Genomic DNA, 19,642 nt, shown 5'->3' with positions numbered 1-19,642 from the left:
GCTATGAATTTCCCTCTTAGGACTGCTTTCTCTGTGTCCCATAGATTTTGGGTCTTGTTTGCATTTTCAATTGTCTCAAGGTATCTTTTGATTTCTTCCTTGATCTCATTATTGACCCATTCATTATTTAAGGAGCATATTATTTCGTTTCCATGTGCTTGTGTGTTTTTCAGTTTTTTTCTTGTAATTGATTTCTAGTTTCATATCACTGTGGTCAGAGAAGATGCTTCATCTGATTTCAATCTTCTTAAATTTACTGAGAGTTGTTTTGTGGCCTGATATGTGGTTTATCTTGGAAAATGTTCCACATGCACTTAAAAATAATGTATATTCTGCTGTATTGGGGTGAAATGCTCTAAAAATATCAATTAAATCCATCTGGTCTAGTGTGTCATTTAAGGATGCTGTTTCCATGTTGATTTTCAATCTAGAAGATCTGTCCATTGGTGTCAGTGGAGTGTTAAAGTCCCCTACTGTGGGTGTGTTACTGTTGATCTCTGCCTTTATGTTGGTCGATACGTTGTATTTGCTTTATGTATTTAGATGCTCTGGTGTTCAGTGCATAAATGTTTAGTAGGGTGATGTCCTCTTGTTGAATTGATCCCTTTATTATTATGTAATGTCTTTCTTTGTCTTTTATTGTAATCTTTATTTTAAAGTCTATTTTGTCCAATATAAGTATTGCTACCCCAGGTTTTCTCTTGTTTCCATTTGCGTAAAATATCTTTTTCTATCCCTTTACTCTCAGTCTGTGTGCGTCTTTCGATCTGAGGTGGATCTTGTTTGTAGAGCATATGCATGGATTTTGTTTTCTTATCTACTCAGCTACCTTATGTCTTTTGATTGGAATATTTAATCCATTTACATTTAAAGTAAAGTACATTTAAAGTAAAGCCATTTTATTATTCATATTTTTTATCTTCATTTGTTTGTTTGTTTTTTCCTTTCTTCTTCTTAAAGAAGTCCTTTTAACATTTCTTGTAATGCTGGCTTAGTGGTAATGAATTCCTTTAGCTTTTTCTTGTCTGGAAAGTTCTTTAGCTCTCCTTCAATTTTAAATGATAGCCTTGCTGGGTAGAGCAGTCTTGTTTTTCATCACTTTGAATATTTCTTGCCACTCAGTTCTGGCCTGCAAAGTTTCTGTTGAGAAATCAGCTGATAGTCTTATGGGAGCTCTCTTGCTGCTTTTAGGATTCTCTCTTTTTCTTTAACCTTTGCCATTTTAATTATGATACCGTGTTTCTCCGAAAATAAGACCTAACCGGAAAATAAGCCCTAGCATAATTTTTCAGGATGACATCCCCTGAACATAAGCCCTAATGTGTCTTTTGGAGCAAAAATTAGTACAAGACCCAGTCTTATTTTCGGGGAAACACGGTATGTCTTAGTGTGGGCCTGTTTAGGTTCATCTTGTTTGGGACTCTGCACTTCCTGAACTTGTATGTCTAGGAGTATTTCCTTTGCCAGGTTAGGGAAGTTTTTAGTCATTATTTCTTCAAATAGGTTCCTGATCCCTTGCTCCCTCTCTTCTCCTTCTGGTACTCCTATGATGCAAATGTTGTTATGCTTGATATCATCTCACAGGACCCTTAAAATATCTTCATTTTTTTAAGTTCTTTTTTCTTTTTGTTGTTCTGATTGGGTGTTTTCTGCTACCTTGTCTTCTAAATTACTGATTTGATCCTCTGCTTCATCTCATCCACTGTTGATTCCTTCTAGTGTATTCTTTATATCTGACTGGTTTTTTTTTTGGTTTCTATGTCCTTCTTTATGCTTGCTGTCTCTGTCGAAATTCTTGCTAAGTTCTTTAAACATCCTTAGAGCCAGTGTTTTAAACTCTGTCTCTGGTAGGTTGGTTGCCTCTATTTCATTTATTTCTATTTCTGGAGGTTTCTCCTGTTCTTTTTTTTGGGACATGTTTCTGTAGTTCCTCATTCTGGCTGCCTCTCTGTGTTTGCTTCTGTGTATTAGGTAGATCTCCTATGCCTCTCAGTCTCTGATGGGTGGCCTTATATAGTATATGTCCTATGTGGTCCAATGGCATAGTCTCCCTGATCTCCTGTGTATGTGTTCCAGGAGTGTCCCTTGAGTGTGTTGTGTGTGTTCTTCTGTTGTAGTTGGTTTTGGTGTGTCAGTAGGTGGAAGTGACTCCCATGCTGACTGACTGTGAGGATTGGCTATGTCCACAGTGTATAAGCTGCTGTGTGGGGCTCACCCCTCAGAGGAGAATTTTCCCCCATGGGCTCTTGTGCCGGTTGAGACCTCCTTTTGGGTTTGCCACTTTTGGGGTTAACCAGGTAGTGTTCTGGTGTGATCTGAAGCTGGCCTCTGGGTGTGTTGTTTCTGGTATCTCTTGGGAGGGGCTCCCGAGTAGGCCAATTTCAGCCTTGCCAGTTACCAGCCTGCTGCAACCCAGTAGGAGTGCAAAGCTATATGTGGTTGGCTGCAGCCTATGCTGAACCTGGAGGTGTGTGGGAGTGGCCTCGCCATGAACTGAGGCCTGCTGCCACCAATAGTGGGCCTGAGGCAGCTTAGAAAACGGCCTAGGGCCCTTTAGGCCTATTGCCACCCACTAGCTGCTCACAAGGCTCAGCCATTGAAAGAGCCTCTTTAGGTGCATGGGCCAAGCTATTTGACCTGGTGTTAAGAGTGTCCTTGGCGATGCGGCACTAGCTGGATGGTGCGGAGTACCAGGGAGTCACAAAACATGGCCTGTGGTTTTTACAATGTTAATGCAGATTCAGATTCTTATGCCAGTGCCTGGGCTATGACTACATAGCACAGAACACCACAGGGAGCTACTGCTCACCTCGGGGCAGTGCCTGGACTGTGTCCTCTTCACGAAATTCTCTTAGAACACCGCAATCAGCCACTGTTTGCCTCAGGCTTGCAAAGCCCCGAGAGCTGCCCAAGAGTGACTGTGTGACAGGTTTTGGGTCACTATCCACCATCAAAATATTCCTGGACCATCATGAGCCGTCTGCTGCTACAAAAGGCCTCCATGGCTTGTGGTACAAGGCTGGCCACCCAGGTGCCTAGTGTGCCCCTCATAATGCAGCTCTAGGCAGGCAGAGGGGTGTTCCAGGGATCTAAGTAGTGTGGTTGGTGGTTTCTACAAAGTCAGTGTAGACGAGGTTTCCTAACCAGTGCTAGGCCTGCAACCACCCTGCTAAAACACCCCAAGAACACTATGGTCAGCCACCACCTGACTCAGGCCCACAGGTTCCCAAGAACCACCAGAGATGCTGCAGTGCAGATCTTGGGTTATTGCTCATAAGCGAACTTTTCCCGGGCTGCTGTGGGCCATCCACCACTGAAAAAAGGCATCTGCAGCCTGTGGGGAGAGACCAGAAGCCCAGCAGTAAAGAGTGTCTGGAATGATATAAAGCACCAACTGTATAGAGGGCAGGGACCCAAGTCATCACCAAGGCAGTATGCAGGCGCAGATTCCACTAAACCAATGCAGTATCAGACTTGGCCCTTTGGTGGAGGGCTTCAACACTGAAAAGATGGTGACCTCCTATACTCCACACATGTGTCAATCTCCACACAGGGACAACAAAGGCTCCTGTCCCTCCAGCTCCCACCCCAAAGCCATTCACCTCAGTTCTTCCCTGCACATCCCTCAGCCACCCAAGCTGGTCTCCACCAGAGACCAGGCAAGTGCACACAAGGGAGCGAGTTCCTGTGGGGGTTCTATAAGAGGGCCTCTGGGTTTCCATCTGCCCTCTACCCTACTGGGATGGACAGAGTCCTCGCTGATTTTCACTGGCAGATACCATGGGAACTCCTCTTCCTGGCACAGGACTTTTGGGCTAGGGAGACCGGTGTGGGTCTGAGACCCCGCCTTCTTCAGGGAGGACCTCCCTCACTGAGATGTCCCTCCCGGCGTTCAACCACCATTCACGGGCTTGGGGTCAGCCTGATTCATGTGTCTGCCTCCCGCTACCAGTCTCAATGTGGCCTCTTCTTTATATTCTTAGTTGTAGGGATTCTGTTTAACTTGTCTTCAGATGCTTCTTGAGGTTGATTGTTCTATAATTTTATTTGTAATTTTGGTGTGATCCTAGGATGCAGTAGGCCTAGCGTTTACCCAATCTGCCATCCTGGACCCTTCCCTATTTTGATATAATTTTAGATTTATAGAATTACAGAGTTCGTGTATACCCTTCATCCTGCTTCCACTAATGTTAGCACTTTACTTAAGCATGGTGCAGTTGAACCAAATGCTTGAATCATAGATCATCTTTTCTCTAACACTGTGCTCCCAGGGCAGCCTTTTACTGATAACTCTGCATACTGACTGTGTGCTGCAAGGAGATGGCAGAGCAATGTAGCTGCAACTGGTGAATTTGAGCTGAATGTCCTCAACAAAGTGGCCTTCTTGCCCCCATTCTTCTCTATTCCCTTTTCCTGATTTGTTGTCCCTCACAGTACTTGATTACTTGCTGTTATATATTTGTCTGTTTGGTGTGTGTTGTTCTCTCCCCACAACTATAGTTGGGGCCACCCCAACTCTAATGGAAAATCCATGTTTCCCTGCTCACTGCTACACCCACATTTAGAACAGTGCCTGGCACTTAACTGGAGCAACAAAAATATTTGTAGGATGAATGGCTAATTTTATGTCAGTTGACGACAGCTCTAATAAAGTCAGGCTGCATCCTAGATTCTCATCAACTCTGAGACATTGATGAGCTGGTGTGTTGAGCCAGTACTGTGGAGAATTGGAACCTGATCAGTGCTAAATTCACTAAGAAAACTATTACCCTGTGCAGACCTGTCTGGGTGGCCAGCTGGCTTTCCTCAGGCCACTCCATTCTGTTTTCTTCAGGTTCTCCTGAGGACCTCCAGTCTAAAGTACAAATGAATAATAAGAAAGTAATAATGACATTACCAATAATAATAAAATTTACTGAGGGTTTTCTATGTGCTGGACATAGCCAGATATATTCTGTTACATCCCAAATGAGTTTAATCAAGTAAAGTCTTGCCAGCAAGACACCAGGAGACCTGGGTTAGGGCCTCAGCTTAGCCATTAAACTGTGTGGCTTTGGAGAAGTTCCTACACCACCTAAATCTCTGGGTTTTATTTCTTGTGTTTTTAATTTATAAAATAAAGGGTAGGACAAGATCAGTAGATTCTAAACCTTTTTTGTTTGAGCAACAGCACTCTGTTTCCAGCATCAACATCTATCAAGTGATAAAAGCTGACATCTCTTGTTCAAGCTTCTGGTCTCGTACCTGTTCCACCCACCTCCCTAATCCCCGCCCCCAGTCCCAGGAGAACAGACTCAACGAGCCCTCCAGAAGCCCAGAATAAGAAGGCAGCAGTTTCACAGTTCCACTTAGGGGGAAAGAAAAATTTTGTGTTTGGAGACAAAGGCATGACCAGCTGGGGAACTTCCTCTGCTTCAGAAAAACAGAGGAGCAGGCAGTGTGGCATTCTCAAACATTAGCTGAAGTGGAATCTGCTGGGACCTTGATAAGCAGGTGGATTTGCAGACCCCTCCTTCCCATGCCCTATATCCTGATTCCCTGGGTCTGGAGCGGGGCCAAGGAATCAGCATTGTAACCTGCCCTCCATGTGATTCTGCTGCAGATGGCACAAAACCTGCATTGTGAGAACAATGAGCATGAGGGAAGCAGAGGACATATAACCTAGCAAGTCGATTTCAGGAAAGAAGGGCAGACAAACCCTGCTTAAGAGAGAAGTTGAGGGGAGGGTGTGCGTGTGTGTGTGTGTGTGTGTGTGTGTGTGTGTGTGAGTGTGTGTAGGAACCACTCTGGGATCTTTGATGCTAGAGAAACAAGGAATGAGTTGTTTGGCAGTGTGTCAAAGAGGTTCAGCGTAGGACTCCGCATCTCTGCATGTCTACCAGGCTGATCTGGAAAAGAGGCAAGCTGTGTGGAAAACACCCAGCTGGGCTGAATGTCCTGGCCACAATGCCTGCTGTATCCTCAGTCCAGGGACTGATAGGTGCTGCCAGCAAATATTCTCGAGTAAATCTATTTATGTGTCTTCTGTTAGACACTTCCTGTGTATTCTTTTCAGTGGCCAGACCCTCGCCAATTAAAGAGTTTCCAGATTAATGCCAAAGCCCATGATCCTGAAATTTAAGTAACCTTCAGGAATAACCACAACTCACATTCCTTGAGCCCTCACCATGTGCCAGGCTCTGCTAAGTGCTTTAGAGGCGTCATTGCATTTTCACAATCACCCTATAAAGCAGGTATTGTGAGAATCCCATTCTGCAGATGAAGAAACCCAAGCACTTTGGTTTCAGATGCATTCTCTTATCTCCTGCCCATCCTCCTGTTTCCCCCAGATTTTCAGGGCAATATGTTGACCAGAAAAGCTAAGAGTGGCCTTGAACTCTCTTGTGTTCTAGGGTAACCATATAATTTATCCTATAAACCAGGATACTTTCTAAGAGTGAAAGAGGACAGTATTAATAATTAGGCCAGGACAACAGACTTAAACTGGGATTGTCCCAAGAAACAATCCCAGATTGTGGATAGAGTCATCTCATCTGTTTCAAACTTTGTCCATTCTCCTGAAATACCTGCCTTTGACACACACACTTAAACTTTCAGGTTCAGCAGATAATTTTGTCACTGTTTTAGAGACGAAATTGAAACTACCAGACAAGACTCCCCTTAACTTTTGCCACGTACAAATCTGCCTGCAACTCTGACCATCTGTTCTTATTCTAATGAAGGGCCATGTTGCAACTAAAGTCACTTCTCACTCCTGGGCCCTGAATCTCAGGCCTTGCTCCATTCATTATCTCCTTTCTTCCCTGCATCTTCAGCTGCACTCCCTACTGGCTTCTCTCCTCAGCACTTAAATGTGTCCAAATCTTTTCCATCTTTAAAAACAAAAAATCAACAACACTAAAACATTCCCTCTACCTTGTGTTCTCCTTTCACCTCCATCCTATATATTTCTCCTGCCCATCATAGATAAACTTCTTCTTTATTATTATTATTGTTGTTGTTATTATTGTTATTATTATTCCTAAAGTAAACTTCTTGAGAGAAAGAGTGTGACATAAACTCTGGGCTCTGGTGAGCTGGTTCCAGTGCATCTTTGCAGCCTCGCTTGTCTCAGCTTTTCTCCACCTCACTCTCTCTGCCCCACCTTATTGAGATTCTGTCTGTGCCTCCAAGTGCTCTGCTCTGTCCCAACTAGGGAATCCTGCACAGGCAGGTCTGTCTGCAAGGGACACTGCTTTCTCCTCTGTTTCATAATGGCTTCTTTGGGTGCAACTCAATGGTTTGCAGACTGTTTCAGTTCTCTGCAGCCACCTTCGTGGTTCAGCCAAATAATCTCTTTTAACCCTGACAATTAAAAAAAGGAAAAAGAAAAGGGAAAGCCATGTGTCAAGTGCATAGCAGACCCTCTGATAGAATAGAAGGTGACTTATTTGGACCTTTCCTGTTAATGGTTCCTCCAGGACCATGGCTCTACTATGTGTCTCTGTATCTCTCCAGACCCAAAGAAAAGCTGAGGGACTAACAATTGTCACCCCAATAAACTTTAAATAAAAATAAAAAAAGAAAAGCTGAGGGGAAAGTTTGATCAAAAGTTTAACCTTTATTATCACCCCATCCTCTTCATCAGAGTAGGACCAGTTCTTCACTGGTCCCTGTTTCCTAAGGCTGTTATATCAGAAGAATTGGGGTGAAAGTCTTATTTTTCATTGACTATTTGCTCCTAAGGACTGAGGCAAAAGAGAAAGGGGATCTACATTTTACTGGCTCAGCTACTTTATCATGTATAATAGTCTCTTAGTCTATATTCCTTCCAAAGAGGATCTTTGATGAGAACTTGGGTGGAGGAAGTCTTTCGGGGAGATGATCAGGAGACTGGAAAGAATGAGGAATATGAGATGGGAAAGGGAAAAAAGCCAGAAAAGGATCTGTTAATGGCTGCCGTGAGCAACCAGAGCTCAATCCCTCTGAAGAACCATGGAGAACAAGCCTCAGAATTGTCCCATAGAAGGGCAGGAAGGCTGGGACATCTATAAACCAACTCAGCGCTCCCCTGGCGGTGGCATCTGAAGTCTGTGCACTCCCCACTACTTCCTGCTGCACTGCTCCTGGGCTGAGGACCTTCCACTGCTTCAGAGAAAGTCCTAAAGCAGAAAAGCAGAGATGCAAACTTTGGGGTACAGGGACACAATCATGAAACTGTCCACCAGAGCAGGGCAGAGATCAGCTGGGTCAAAGGTTGTGGTGAGGGAACACTAAGTATATGCTACAAGTTAGGTGTCAGCTGGAACTCTCTCTGCTGTGGTCACTCCAAAGTGTCCGTGTGACAGGTATCAGGAGGTCAAAGGCAGTGTGAGGGAGACTTTCCTTTGTGGAATTGACAACAGGAATGAAGGAGAACCCATGTCACCACTTTTGGAACGCTCTTATTCATGGATGGAGAATTGAGAGAGGGAGGTTAGAAGAGATTTCTTTGAAAGTACGGTAAGTCCTCACTTAACATTGTTCTGAGACTTTAAGTGAAACGATGTATAACAAAACTAATTTTACCATAGGCTAATTGATATAAACAAGACTTAACTTCCTATTCTCCTCAATGTTGTAACAAAATGATGTTGAACAAAACATAATTATTTAAGGACCTGCTATAACTGTTACTTTATTGTGAATCCTCACTTCTCCCCCAAAGGATAGATGATGTTTTATCTCTGACCAGGAAAGGACTTAGAAAGCTTTGAAATGTGTGCCCTGCAGGTGAGAGTCTGAGGAGGACTTAGAAAGCTTTGAAATGTGTGCCCTGCAGGTGAGAGTCTGAGGAGACAGGAGCCTAAGTCTGGCATGGAAGAGCTGAAACCCATTGTGGACTGAAATCTGACTCCTTTGAGATAGCTGGGAGTGTGGTACTATGTTGTAGATCTTGGAATCTGTCAGGGTGAGAAATTTTTATGGTGAGCAACTGAGCGCCACCCATGAGACACAGCCTGCTTGGTTGGCCTGGGTGCCTTTAAGTGGGGACAGTGGAGGGGAGAGGGAAGGGGGCGGGATGTATGGCCAGGGTGTCCAGGGCCTGAGAAAGTAGTTTCAAAGAACCACCCAGAATAGAGATGCATCCACCTTTGGTCAAAAGTAGGAGAGAGGGAACCAGTAGAAACTGTTAAGAAACCATAAAACTACCTTCAAGAGAAAAGAGTCCATCTTAACAGTCTGCCAGACCTGCAGAGAGCAAAGCCATTCAGCTATTTAAGAACGATGTCATCACCTCCCCTGCCTGCCTACCTTCCTAGAAAAGGGGACATGAGTTGGGGAGGGGAATTGAGGGGAACGGGGTGGAGGGGCAAGCTGAGAGGGAGCAGAGAGGAGTTCCTTCTCCCCCCTCCACTGTAGTCTCCTGCCAGAAACAGACTTATACTGAGGCAAGTTTGATTCTAATTCAAGTTTGGAATTTGTATACTACATGGCACAGGAAGTTCTCATTTCTGAACTGAGACCAGAAACTAAGGCCAGGGTTCTCCTCTGGGGCAGGGGAAGACTACTCCACTGAATAAGATTAATGGGGCAGTACGAGACAGAAATGGGATTGTATTGGGATCACAATTCATGAGTCAGAATGAAAATCAAGTTTTTCAAAGCACTTGAAAACCATGCCCTGAGAAGTATTTTCTCCACATTAAATTGGGAGGCCTTAGTGAGCAGGGCAGGGTAGGGACTGGAAGATGAAATTACCTTTGTCCACTCAATAAGCATAATGTGCTGTTTATGGAGACAAGGTTAATCAATCTGAACACAGTTACCTTTTGGCTGACCAGCACATTTACTGTAGCAGCCATGAAGGTGCCCCTGGGCCTCCTTTACAAGAGAGAACTTCTCTTCATCTGCAAGAGGTGCAGTTACCTGACAACCTCCAGCTGCAGTGCCTGCAGGATCCATGCTCCTCCTGGGCAGCTGCAGCCAATGACTGTGTGCAGTGAGAGTACAGGCTCTTAGTTCCAGGGCCCCCTGCTGAGTTAGCGGATGCTACTTTGCATTGTGGTCCAAGGCTCCTCTTGCTCAATTCTGCTTCCTTCCCCTTTTATCTCTTACAGACGTGACCTCCCCCACACATTAAACTTCTTTCATTTCTAACTTCAGCATCTACTTCTCAGAGAACCTAATTGATATACTAACCCTTGAAACTCTGAACATTATGCACATGACCTTGGGGAATTTTTTCCTTTGCTTTAATTTTTTAAAGGGAAGTTTACATTAAAAAAAGTTTTCATACTCAGGGTGAGATTTGATGTACCTTTTCAAAAATTCCCAGCCCCTGAGGTTTGATGCTCATAAATTGAACTTAATTAACTACCTACTTCATTCTCTTCCTCACTGAGGAGATCTTACTCATCCCTGAAGTCTCAGCTTAAATATTATTTCTCCCAGAAAACTTTTCCCTGATTTTCCTGACTTGAATCTTACTAAATTCCCTTGTCATAGGCTCATCAGTTTTTCTTTTGGTAGGACTCATCAAACTTGTACTTACTCTTCTGTGGTCAGTTGTTAGCCTACAATCTCCATGAAGTCATGATCTAAAATTCTTGGTCACTGCTCCAGCACTTAGGACAATGTCTGAGCAATAGAAGCTACTCAATAAATACGTGTATGAGTGCCACATTTGCTAACCTAATGGTATGACATGTTGGCCCAGGACCAGAACTGAATATATCTGCCTCCACTGTGCCCTTGGTCTTGAGACACCACTCTTGCTTCCTCATCATGGCACAGATTCATAAAATTGAGTATTGGAAGAAACTTAAAGTTTATTTAGTCTGAATACCTCTCTGTCCCACAGTGTAAATGTCCCACAGTGTAAAAGTGTAATGGCCATGGTAATGAGGAGGTATCTTCAGAACAAAAGACAAAGCAAGCAACTCCATAGAATATAACAGAATTTATTATAGGGTAATTTACTTATGGGAATGTAGGGTCACAGCAGATAGATGACCCAGAAGTTCTGTGCAAATTATTCTCCAGTAACAGACTCCTGTTATAGTACTTTTTTAATAGTGTAACTCAGGTACTAACGATTGTCAAGACCAAGAATGCAGTATTGACAGCGGCCATACCTCTTGGTGGTCTCGATACTATCACCCGTTTGATATTTATCTCAGTTGTCATGCCATTCTGGCCATTACTAACAAAAATATTTATGGCTACATTTTAAGGAATACAGATAGCATGAACTAGAAAGCACCGATAGTCTTGCTAAGGACAATATTAGATTGGTCAAAGATCACAGCATGAAAACTCCGGGATACAAAAATGGAGTTGCTTTTGTTCACATCTATTACATCTATTACGTCTATACATCTAATGCCAGAGATGTTGCAAAATATCCAAGCAAGTGACTGTCCAGTCTTAGTTTGAAAACTAGGAGGTCACTCATTGCATCCTGGACAGCTCTGACCATCAGAAAGATTTTTGATTCTCTGCACTTACCCTTAACCTGATTTCCTATAGCTTTGATCCACATCATAGCCTCACAAAATGACTTAAAGTCTTTCCATAATATTAATAACCTTCATCATCTCTCTGATCCAAATTGCTTTTTTTTTTTTAGAGGGTTATTTTTTTTCATCCTCTGAATAAATCTCTCAGTTGGGAACATAACTAGCTTGAAATAGAAAAACTTCATTCATTCATTCATCCATTCCAAAAATGTCAGTTGAGTGCTACATGTGTCAAGCATAGGAGCCAGAAATATCCCAAAAGATGGAGTCTGTCTAGGGAGATAAAGAGGTTTATAAGATCAAATGATCTCAGAAACAGAGGCGCTGCCAAGGCTGGATAGGAAGTGTTCTAAGAGTTCAGGAGACGTGGTATGTCTGGGAGGCCTGGGGACATAGATGTTGTAGAGTCTAGGAAGGCTTCACTTAGGAAATGGGATCTGAGCTGAGCTGATGAATAGGAAATATGAGTCAGTGGGTAAACCATCTTGACAATGAGGCTCAGAGAGAGAACTCTTCCCAAGATGGACAGGGAGGGACTTTGTGAGGATGGAGGAAGTTAGAGGGCTGGAGATAGGGTGAAAATTATTTCCCTTTCCTCAGGACTGTCAATCATTGTCTATAGTAGCTTCCTGACAGCTTGTCTTCTTCACAGCCTTGGGCACTGACCAAGTCACACATTCTGGTGCACAGGGCTGCTGACATGGCAGCCCTTCTGTGGCTGCTCCTCCTCCTGCTGCTCCAGGAAGGTGAGAGAGACTGCAGCTCCAGAACAGGTGTCCTCCCTCCTTTGTTCTGTTCTGCTGGGCCTTAGACTAGCAAGGTACTTCCTTTGGGGTTGTATACTTTAGTTCTTCTGGAGTGAAGAAAAATTGGATATGGCTTCAGGGCAGGACTAAGAGATGAGGAAACCTGGGAATATGGAAGGGAGAGCACCCCTGGTAGGTGCTCAAGTCAGGTTCAGCTGAAAGCTAAAACCAGAAGAGGCAGCTGGAGGACAAAATTGAGTGTGGGGCTATAGAAGCTGCTTAGTTGAGATTGAGACCACAGTCCTGCTGCCAGACTCAGCAGCCCAGAGACAACAGCTGGGCTGTCTGCATCCCTTTTCTTTCTTTATCTGCAGCCAAAGGAGATTCTGGAGATGGTTTGGGTCCTGAGGAAGTGGTTGCAGTCCTTCAGGAAATACCATGGAAATACCATCTGATGAAGAGGTTGAGAACATCATCTGGTCCTCCCACATAAGGCTTACCACTGTGGTGCTGGAGAAAGAGGGACATCCTGCTACCATCACAGTGACCAACCCTCGCTACCAGGGTCGAGTGAGCTTCCAGAACCCCAGCTACTCTCTGCACATCAACAATCTCAGTTGGGAGGACTCGGGGCCTTATCAAGCTCAAGTCAACCTGAGGACATCCCAGATCTTTACCATGCAGCATTACAATTTACGTGTCTACCGTGAGTTTAGTTTAGGAACCAAAAATCCACTTTCTCTGGCTTTTCTGAGCTTCCCATGCAAAGAAGGAAGGGTCGCAGGAGTTGGGGTTATGGTTTGAGGGGCTGGGACTAGAAAGCAGACTGTCCCCAGTGTGCCCAACCCCAACATCTGGGCTGCCGCCATGGGTGGAGTAACCTGGAACAGCGAGTCACTGGGCATGGAGGCTGTTCCTGTGGAGGTACCCAACACAGAGAGAGAGATCAGAGTCTTTGTGTGTAGATCTCTAGTAGACCTGTTTCTCCCAGGGAGATTTTACATCCTGGAGGTGAATGCCACCTCCATTCTTGAGCCTTTTATCCTCCTATATGTGATTTGAGGGCTACTAATCAGTGACTCCTCTCTACTTGAACCCAAGTTTCTTCTTAGTGCCTGTGACATTGACTGATAGTCTACCTTGATTCTTGCAGAGACAATGATTCAACTATAAATGCCCCCCTGAGGGTGACAATATGTTCTGGGATCAAGGAGACAGAATGGGGTTTGGAGAAAGATGGGGTACCAAAGCAAGAGAGAGAAGTCAAGGCATGAAGGGGAGGTGGAATATGCCACAAGCAGCTCTGTCTGCCTCAGCATCTGCCCAGGGAACTCTGCTTTATCGTTGTTTGGGTACAGGGGCTCTCAGAGGACAGCACCCAAATTCTAGTAGTCAGGAACTTAGGAAAACAGATAAAACCCCTGATTACCCAGAGGGCCTTTTTGTCCCTCCTTCATCTAGGACGGCTGTTGGAACCTCGCATCACTGTGAACTTTGAGATCTCTGAGGAGGTTCCTATAATATGTCTCTGATATGCTCTGTAGAGAAGGCAGGCCTGGATGTGACCTACAGCTGGATATCCCAGGAGGACAGCAATGACACAGCACATGAAGGCTCTGTCTTCAGCACATCCTGGAGGCCTGGGGACAATGCCCTCTCCTATACCTGCAGGGCCAGCAACCCCATCAGCAACATCAGTGCCTGTCTGATACCCGCTGGTCCCTTCTGTGCAGGTACCAGGACCCCAGATATTCCTGAGCTACTGCAAGCCTCAGGCCACCACCTCCCTCCCTCAGTTCTTCCCAAGATAGTATATGAAATTTAGAATCTAACCCCCTCCCATAGAGACTTGACCCCTGGATTGGGAAACAGCCCTCCCTTTTCCTAGAGCTCCCAACTTCCAAAGGTCTCTTCCATTATCTCATTCAGCTTGAGACTGCTGCCCAGATCTCAGTTCCTGAGCTTTTGTGAATAGAATATGTATTTCCAGAGACACTTGAAAAGGAAAATCAACTGACTGAATCTGTGTCACCTCTGTCAGATTTGGGGCAGGTGTCTACCCCCTCACCTGGACCTCACCCCTTCCTCTGGTGAGTCCCCCCACCTTCCTTCTTCTGTCTTAGATCCTGGCTATCCTCAGAGAAGTCCTCAGCTTCCTTTTGCCTTCTGGCCAAGGCATTACTCGTTCTCTTGCTGCTGGTAACTCTGGTCATGGGGCTGTGGCTCATCCAAAGCCAGGCAAGATGCAAGACACCAAGAATGAAGAAACTCAGGAGAAACAGAATGAAGCTGAGAAAGAAAGGGAAGCCTGGCTCCAGCCTACACTGATCACATCCTTGGGGAGCTCTGTCCTGACCACTGTTTCTTCCCAGAGCCCAGGAAATCCTCCCTCTACTCCTCAGGCTATCCTCTTCCCAGGGGCCAAGGGTGGGAGTCCAAAGTGCCACACTCTTACAGGGAATATTGTCTGGCAATAAAGTCAAATTAGGTGACTGCCATTTTGGAGGAGCAAGGTGACTCTGGCAAACCTATGTCTTCCTTCTACTCCAGGTGCCCCCTCCAAATCACCTTTCCTTATACTCCAGGTGCACCCTTCTAAGTCCACATGCTCCCCCACGCCTGCCTTTGGTGACGGAAGTGAGTGTTCACAATGTGATATTGGTGTGTTATTATTAACCAGCTATCCCCTTCCCCACCAACTACAGAACATTTGCACTTTAAATAAGAAAAGGGAGAGATTTCTTCTAACCTAACTGAATCTGTGACTTCTCAATGGGAGCATTACAGGCACTAAGAACCCTACATGGGTTGTATTGTTCCTGCTAAGATTCTTCTGCTCTCATAGCCCTACTTCCACCCTGGCAGACGAGTTCACTTAACTACTCCCACGCAACCCACCCCAGTCTAGAGGCTGTGCTGCCAGGAAGACAGGAACCCCCTAGTGCAGTCCTATTCTGGGTCCAACTGAGCCTGGGACCCTTCAGTCATCTCCCTGATGCCAGCTGCTCTGGGCCTCTGGTGCCTACCCCATAGGGATGATAACTCAGCTGGATCAATAGCTGAGGTCTGGACCCTTCACCTCTGTTTGTGATTAATATTACTGTCCTTTCTGTCCTTTTTCTATAGATTTCCATGTCTCAGACCTCTCTAGATTCTTGTCCTGGATTAATGCCCACCCCTTACACACCACCCCCTCAAGCACAGACCCTTATGTTTACTTTCTTGCTCTTTCCCGAGTCCAATGACCAGCCAGAATTCCTCACCCAGGCCTGATCTGCCACTGCCCAAGACTTGGGCATCCTCACAAAATCAAATCTTATGCAGCTGCCATGGGGTAGGGGGATTGGGCGGAGAGTTGGGAGCCACCCAAGTGACAGGACATGTGTAGGGAGTGAGTGAATTGGAGGGGGTGGTGTAGGATTCAGTAGGGACAGTGCTGGGTGAGAGCTCAGATCTGGGCTCTGCTCTGCCACTCACCTCTTGCTTGTGACATTTTGTTCAGGAAACATCAACTGGGGCACTGTGGCAGAAACTGCCCAGAAAGCAATTTCCAGGCTCTTGGCCTCACATAGAAAGGTGCTGGCTCAGGTAGTAAATGGCCATCAACTGTGATTGGATGGCCATCAGCTGTGGCTAGTTGCCTGTCAGCTGTAACCAGTGAGCCATTGGCCACTAATATAACTGCTGTGGCTATGCTAGCAGGAAAAATGGGGGCTAGCAAGAAGTTGGTGGCTGAGCTCGCAAGCGGCGGAGTGTGGATTGCGGATTGCAACTAACAAGTGGGGAGTCGGTTGGTTGGCAGAAAAGCGGATAGCAGGTCGCACGTCGTGTGAATCCAGCCTCCAGCGAGACTATAGTGGTATGGCTCCCCTACCTATGGCTCAGTGGGTGTTCCTTTTTGGCCTTGCCATGTCCTGCGTTCTTATGTGGGACCAGAGACCCCGCAGGCCGCCCCACTAGACAGGCACAGTCCCTTTCCACAAGGAACACTTTGAAGGAGAGGATTGGAGCTCTTAGAGACATGGCTAAGGATGTACCTTGGCTCCCACAGAAGCAGGAGGAGCAGGTGACCCTGGGGAGTTTCAGAAGAGATTCTGAAGGGTTGGGAGTTGGTCGTGTGGCAGAAACCATACCTGACATTTCTCTGAACCTCACCTTCCCCTCTCTCTCTGTGAGGAAAAGGATCCTGACCTCCAAAGTATCTTTCAAGAGGAGGGATACTAGGCCATGAATGGGGCTGTGGGATGCATTGGAGAATCTTGGAGACCAAAGACACTGCTTTTGGGAAAACAGGACAAGTCGGCAAGACACTAGTGTACCCAGAAGGAGGGCTCTAAGCAGAATGGGGCATGGGCAGAAGCCAAAAGCCAGGCCTCCCAGACTGGAAAGGAAGCAGAACCAACAGATAAGCAGGGATTTCCTGCCTAGGTTTATGAGCAGGAAAGTGAGCCCCTTGGGGCTTGGGGCGGAAGTGGTGAGGGTAGGAAACCAGTCCCCAAAGAGCCCCTAAGATTGGTAACAGATCAACTACTCTCTGAAGTCATGAGCCCAGATCTTGCTGGAAGGCAGTCCATGGCCTGAGGCTGGTTTTCTGTGCTTCTTCTGTGGCCTGAGCAGTCCCACTCTCAAAAAGGCCTGAGTTCTAGGGCCAAGCCTGCAGCCCCTATTTCCTCCAGTTCCTTAATACCTTTCTGAACACTGGAAAAAACAAAACCAACTGGAGTCTATCTTGCATACACAGGGGCAGCTCATTCCTCAGAGTTAGGCACACAGAAAGTAAATAGAGGAGTAAATGGTCCCAGTACCGTTGACCCAGGGCTCTCCCTAGAATTTGGCAAAGTCCCTTCTTCCACAGGGCCTCTGAACAGAGAAAGGCTGAGGTCCCAACAGCCCAGGTGTGGGGACAGAGTTCCAGAGAGTAGTTTCCAGGCTCTCGGCCTCATGTGGAAGGTACTGACTCGGGTAGTGGACGGCCGTCAGCTGTAACCAGTGGGCCAATTAGCCACTGATCTAACTGCCGTGGCTGTGCTAGTGAGTGAGTCGGGAGTCCAGTCGAGAGAGTAGAGAGTCGAGTCGGTTGGTTGGCAGGCAGAGAAGCGGACAGCAAGTTGCAGGTCGTGTGACTCCAGCCTCCCGTGAGACTGGAGTGCCACCAGTGAGACTACAGTGGTATGACTTCCTTACCTATGGCTCCGTGGGTGTTCCTTTTTGGCCTAGCCATATCCTGCGTTCTTATGTGGGGAGCAGGACTAGAGACTCCGCAGGTCGCCTCGCGTGACAAATGCTGCAGCGAGCAGGGTCTCCCCCATGACACCAGGGCATCTGGAAGAGGAAGGCTGAGACCCTTAAAAAGGTGGAAGAGGCCTTAACCGCACTAAGATGGCGACTCCCATGCATCGGCTCATAGCCCGGAGACAAGCTGAAGCAAATAAGCAGCATGTAAGGTGTCAGAAATGTTTGGAATTTGGACACTGGACTTATGAATGCACAGGAAAAAGAAAATACCTACACAGACCTTCAAGAACAGCAGAACTAAAGAAAGCTTTAAAAGAAAAAGAAAATAGATTATTATTACAACAAAGCATTGGAGAAACTAACATAGAAAGAAAGACCAAGAAAAAAAGGTCTAAGAGTGTAACCAGTTCCAGTAGCGATAGCAGTGACAGTTCAGCCAGTGATTCTTCATCAGAGAGTGAAGAAACGTCTACCTCATCCTCCTCAGAGGACAGTGACACTGATGAAAGCTCCTCCAGTTCATCGTCTTCTGCCTCTTCCACAAGCTCGTCCTCGTCCTCTGATTCAGACTCAGATTCCAGCTCTTCCAGCAGCAGCAGCACCAGCACAGATAGCAGCTCTGAAGATGAACCCCCGAAGAAGAAGAAAAAGAAATAGAATTGCTCCATCCATGTTGGACTGCTGGACTGAAGACATTAATCTGATTCTCAGAAGGGAATTTAGACTATGTTAAAGCCAAATAGGTTAACTGGCCAAAATTTGTAGAGGTTTATAAATGTTTTACATTGTAAGAGCATAAAAGGTATTAATAATAATGGATTATATATATACACTTTTTTATTTTAAGGGTGAATCTTGTTTTCCTTTTTATCTCTAAAACTTAAAGCTGAAATCCAGTAAATCTGGTTTTGTGATAAAACTTATGTTTTCTCCCTGTAAAATGAATGCTATACTTTATTATATGTTAGTGTTATGTATCAGACATGTTTTCAGGATAATGCATCAGAGTATCTGGCAGTGTTTTTTCTAATGCTTTTGGCCATGTGTCGTAATGTTACATGGCCATGTGTCGTAATGTCAGATTTAATACATTGTTATTATAAGCTTAAGCCTTTTCCTACTGTTATAAATGTGCTCTATTTTTATGTTTATGTTCAGAAAGGTATTTTGACTCTATCCTAAATGAAAAGTTCAAGGAACCTATTAATATATTTATACCTTTCAGATGGCCCAAGTTTCAAGTTACTATGTGGTGTTATTCATTTTCTTCTTAGAGATACACTTTTGTGAGAAAAATCATTCTAAAGGAACTTGAAAAGAAACAAAAATTTTGAAACTACTTGGAAGTCTAATCTTGGTGCCTTTTGATAAATTCAGTGTATCAGAAAAGAAAGCAGTCATTTAAAACGCTGACAAGTAAAAGTGATACAAATATCTTTGTGTGTTAATATGCTATAAAAGGTACCATTCAAAGTGGAAAAGAAGGTAGGAGAAAGAGATGATTTTTATTACCTCTTATTAGAGCGATGTTGGTTACCTTTTACTAAGATTTTTTAAGCTTTCATAAAGATTGCCTTTTACCATTTTCGCAATTGTGGAATGACAGTTTATGTGGTAACTGGTCATATACAACAGTCTACTGCATAAATATGAATGACTTGGATTAATTTGGTGTGTTTACATAGCACATACACAGTTGAAATCTAGCGTGAAGGTGAAAAAAATACTGCATAATATTTCTTAAAAGTAAAGTACCCTGCTGTAGTGAGATTATTTGGTTTAACATCACTTTATTCTGTGATGTCTTTTAAACTTTTTGGAAAGAGGTATTATTTGTAGAAAAATCTTGATTTGGGTTAAACATAGGTTTTTAAAACTATGAATGTTATCTTTTTTATATTTTGATGAAAAAGTAGTAGAAAATTACTTTTGAAGAAAATGAATGGGCTTCTATTTAAATGTTGAAATACATGTATGTTGTGAGTTGAAGGAGGTGGTAATTACCTGAAGGTTTACAGAACCATCTCCTTTCAGTGATTGTAAATAAACTCTCAAAACATCCAAAAAAAAAAAAAAAAAAAAGAAGGTGGAATATAAGCTCAGAGAGGCCCAGTCCTCTTCCTCTGTAGGAAGCCATGATAGTAATCATCTGATAGTACTGCAGTCTGCAAAGTTTGCTCA

At 44.7% G+C, this 19,642-nt stretch overlaps 2 protein-coding genes across 2 annotated transcripts; both read left to right on the top strand.

The window, feature by feature from the left end:
- Window positions 1–9,822: 9,822 nt before the first annotated feature.
- On the top strand, window positions 9,823–14,571 carry SLAMF9 (SLAM family member 9; the record flags this gene model as incomplete). The annotated part of the gene is given in 8 exon segments (XM_081025242.1): window positions 9,823–9,878; window positions 12,601–12,631; window positions 12,633–12,663; window positions 12,666–12,932; window positions 13,688–13,728; window positions 13,734–13,959; window positions 14,350–14,358; window positions 14,361–14,571. Coding segments are annotated over 8 exon segments (855 nt in total). The 3' UTR covers window positions 14,555–14,571.
- Window positions 14,572–14,624: 53 nt separating this feature from the next.
- On the top strand, window positions 14,625–18,633 carry LOC308487723 (uncharacterized protein). Its single transcript, XM_081026327.1, has one exon. The coding sequence runs from the start codon at window positions 17,606–17,608 to the stop codon at window positions 18,116–18,118; it is 513 nt and encodes a 170-aa protein (XP_080882453.1). The 5' UTR covers window positions 14,625–17,605; the 3' UTR covers window positions 18,119–18,633.
- The last annotated feature ends 1,009 nt before the right edge of the window (window positions 18,634–19,642 follow it).

The sequence above is a fragment of the Rhinolophus hipposideros genome, assembly GCF_964194185.1.
Source record: "Rhinolophus hipposideros genome assembly, chromosome: 19".
Classification (NCBI taxonomy): domain Eukaryota; kingdom Metazoa; phylum Chordata; class Mammalia; order Chiroptera; family Rhinolophidae; genus Rhinolophus; species Rhinolophus hipposideros.
Note: the sequence above shows the minus strand (reverse complement) of the source record. Positions and strands in the feature narration are given on the sequence as shown.